The sequence below is a fragment of the Mesitornis unicolor genome, unplaced genomic scaffold (assembly GCF_000695765.1).
Source record: "Mesitornis unicolor isolate BGI_N332 unplaced genomic scaffold, ASM69576v1 scaffold40045, whole genome shotgun sequence".
NCBI lineage: Eukaryota > Metazoa > Chordata > Aves > Mesitornithiformes > Mesitornithidae > Mesitornis > Mesitornis unicolor.
Genome location: NW_010184170.1, coordinates 401 through 3,151, shown reverse-complemented (window position 1 = coordinate 3,151; position 2,751 = coordinate 401). Strand labels below are relative to the sequence as shown.

General features: G+C 61.9%; 1 protein-coding gene across 1 annotated transcript in view; it reads right to left on the bottom strand.

The window, feature by feature from the left end:
* Window positions 1–210: 210 nt before the first annotated feature.
* The window catches only part of UNC93B1 (unc-93 homolog B1 (C. elegans)), a 2,721-nt gene continuing 180 nt past the window's right edge, over window positions 211–2,751 (bottom strand). The window contains exons 2-11 of the mRNA XM_010184383.1: window positions 2,621–2,744; window positions 2,379–2,532; window positions 2,142–2,303; window positions 1,947–2,076; window positions 1,775–1,868; window positions 1,572–1,696; window positions 1,321–1,503; window positions 966–1,239; window positions 606–724; window positions 211–480 (exon numbers count right to left, since the gene is read on the bottom strand). Coding sequence (XP_010182685.1) covers window positions 211–480; window positions 606–724; window positions 966–1,239; window positions 1,321–1,503; window positions 1,572–1,696; window positions 1,775–1,868; window positions 1,947–2,076; window positions 2,142–2,303; window positions 2,379–2,532; window positions 2,621–2,744 — 1,635 coding nt within the window. The remainder of the gene's footprint in view (window positions 481–605; window positions 725–965; window positions 1,240–1,320; window positions 1,504–1,571; window positions 1,697–1,774; window positions 1,869–1,946; window positions 2,077–2,141; window positions 2,304–2,378; window positions 2,533–2,620; window positions 2,745–2,751) is intronic.

Here is a 2,751-nt window from a genome sequence, read left to right as displayed (position 1 = left end):
GGGGCTGTGGGGGTTGCCTGAGGGGCTGTGGGCCTGCCCAGGGGGTTTGCAGGCCTGCTTGGAGGGACTGCAAGCCTGACCTGAGGGGGTCCTGTGGAAGTTTGGACCCACGGGGGAGAGGTTTGGGCAGCTCCAGGAAGGGTTGTAGACTCCCCATCAGGTACAGAGAGTGGGGAGTCCACCATGGAGGTGAGCCAGGACAGGCTGTCTCTAACCCAGCTGGTTCTCATCATTTTTTGGCAGCTCGTCCCTGCTGGTGGCCTCTGCTGGGTGTTCATTGTTGTCGTCCTTGCCACCATCGCCCTCGGAGCCAGTTTCGTCAGAGTCATCCTCTTCCAAGTAGCGGTAGCCTCGCATCTTGTGGCGTGGCCGGGGGATGCGGGGCAGACGGTAGGCCACGTGATGTGCCAACTTGTGCTCCATCCACAGGTAGGCCCCCACTGCCACCGCCAGCGTCAGCAGCATGATGGAGAGCTTGGCCTGTGAGAGGGCAAAGCGGGGGATCAGCGTAGCACTGCATCGCTCTCTGAGCTCAGCGGACTCCAGATGTGATGGAGCCAGTTGGGAAGCACTGTGAAGACGGCTGCCCACCTGGCCATGCTCACCTTCATGGGCAACCCTGACCACAGGTAGACGGTGAAGATTGCCAGAGCCTGCCACCAGTGGTAGATGGTGAAGATGAAGTCTTGGCGTCCCTTATCCTCATACAGCATGCCCAGGAGGACTGTGTCAGACAGGACCTGCTGTCAGCATCTCCCTCCCGTCCCAGTGTCCCCTCTTGGGGCACTGTGAGCAGGACCCAAGTGCTGTGGGTCTGTCCTGCTCCTTGTCAGTGGGCCCAAGGAGTGGGGGACCACCAGGTTGTGGTGGTAGGGGACATAAGAAGAGGACGTGTTGGGGATCTAGGGACAACCTGGTCATGCTGGGGGACAAGAAAGACTGCAAGGGACCTTCCTGGTACTCACTGCTAATGCTAGTCTTGTTGAGGGCGCTGCCTGTGCCCCAGAGCACAGCTATTGCATAGAGCAGAGGTGCCTGGACCAGGTGCCGGGGTTCAGGTGCCCAGCAAAAGAGAGTGACCAGGAGAGCAGCATGGATGATGGCTCCGGCCAGCAGCGGGACCTGCCGCCGCACGTGCAACACGCAGAGGGCCAGGCTGGAGCAGGCCGAGGCGGAGAAGCCGTAGGCCATGAGGAGATACGCCAGCTTCTCCAGCCCCAAGGCGCACACGCCGTAGTTCTGCAGTGAGAACATGCTCAGCATCACCCAGGTGGGGGCTGTCCCCCATCTGTCACCCCCTGCCCTGTCCCTGGACCCTACCAAGGAGAAGCCAGTGCAGACGAAGAGCACCTCGAAGCCACTGTAGGTGAACAAGGGGAAGAGGTGGCGTAGGCGGTAGTCCCGCATGTGCTTGAAGGGCAGCTGGAAAATGTTTCCCCAGCCGATGCTGCGCAGGTCGATCTCCTCCGTGGGCCGATACGCTGAGCCGCAGAGCACCAGGACCTGCCGCGTGGCGGTAGGTGAGGCACCACCAGTGTCACGGCTTGTCCCCTGCCCGCCCGGGCACTCACCACCAGCATGGCGAGGAAGGCGGCTGCCATCAAGGCACTCTCTACAATGATGAGGTTGACGCTGCGAGGCAGGCTCTGCAGCACCGTCTTGTTGAAGCCGGGCAGCGTACCGTGGCTCAGGGTCCCTGCCAGGGAAAGCACACGCCACAGCTCAGCCCCAGCTGGGGAGATCCCCATGCCACCGTGCCGTCCCGCATGCTTACCGCAGTGCTTGACCGCGTAGAGCGTGTGGTTGAGTTGGTAGAGGTAGTTGTTGAGGAAGAAGAGCGTGGGCATCTGAGCGCAGACGAAGCTGAGCTGCAAGACACACAGCGGGAGATGCTCAGCGCCGGGCTGCCCAGCGCGGCCCCCTGCCCATGCCATGCTGGCACTCACATGGAAGCAGACGTAGAAGACGGTTTGGAAGATGATGATGTAGGTGTTGCAGGCACCCCGTGGCGCCCGCTGCTGCTCCTGCACTTGGTCCTCCTTGTAGTTGACGTACTCGTAGTACTTCTGGGCCATCCTGCGTGGCATGGAGGGTCAGCGTGTGCCCCCTGCCCCCGCCGCTCACCCCCCTCCATTGCCTACCGTGTGATGTAGTTGCCCATGGAAGCCCAGAGGGGCACGATGGCCACCCCGATGGCCACGGCAGAAGGCACCAGCGTGTAGTAACGCTCCCAGTAGTTGCTGGAGACGAAGAGGGAATAGATCCCCACTGCGAGGAACATGGCCCACTTGGTGCCGAAAAACCTGCCAGGGCGAGGAAGGACAAGCGTGGGCGCCCGTGCCCAGTGTGCCGGCGGGGAGCGCAGGCAGCGCTGTTACCTGATGAGGACGGGTGTGTAGAGCAGTGCTGTGACAGGGGTGATGTTGATGCCCATCAGCACCTTGTGGTCAATGTCTTCCAGTTGGATGTTGCTGTATTTCACCTCCCGGTAGGTCTCATCATAGTGCAGGATCAGCTGCATCTGCAGGAGGCCTGGGGAGGGGGGCAGTGGCTGTCACTCCCCCCAGCCTGAGCCCCCTCACACCACAGCGGGGGTCTCCTGGGAGGGACAGGACTGTACCCAGGTAGACGCCATAGGTGAGCATGCCAGCCAGGCTGGCAGCCAGGACGTTCTTGACCACGCCGAGGCGCTTGCGGCGGAAGTATTTCTGCTCCTCCTCCTCCTCGTTGTAGTCGGGGTGAGCCCCCACA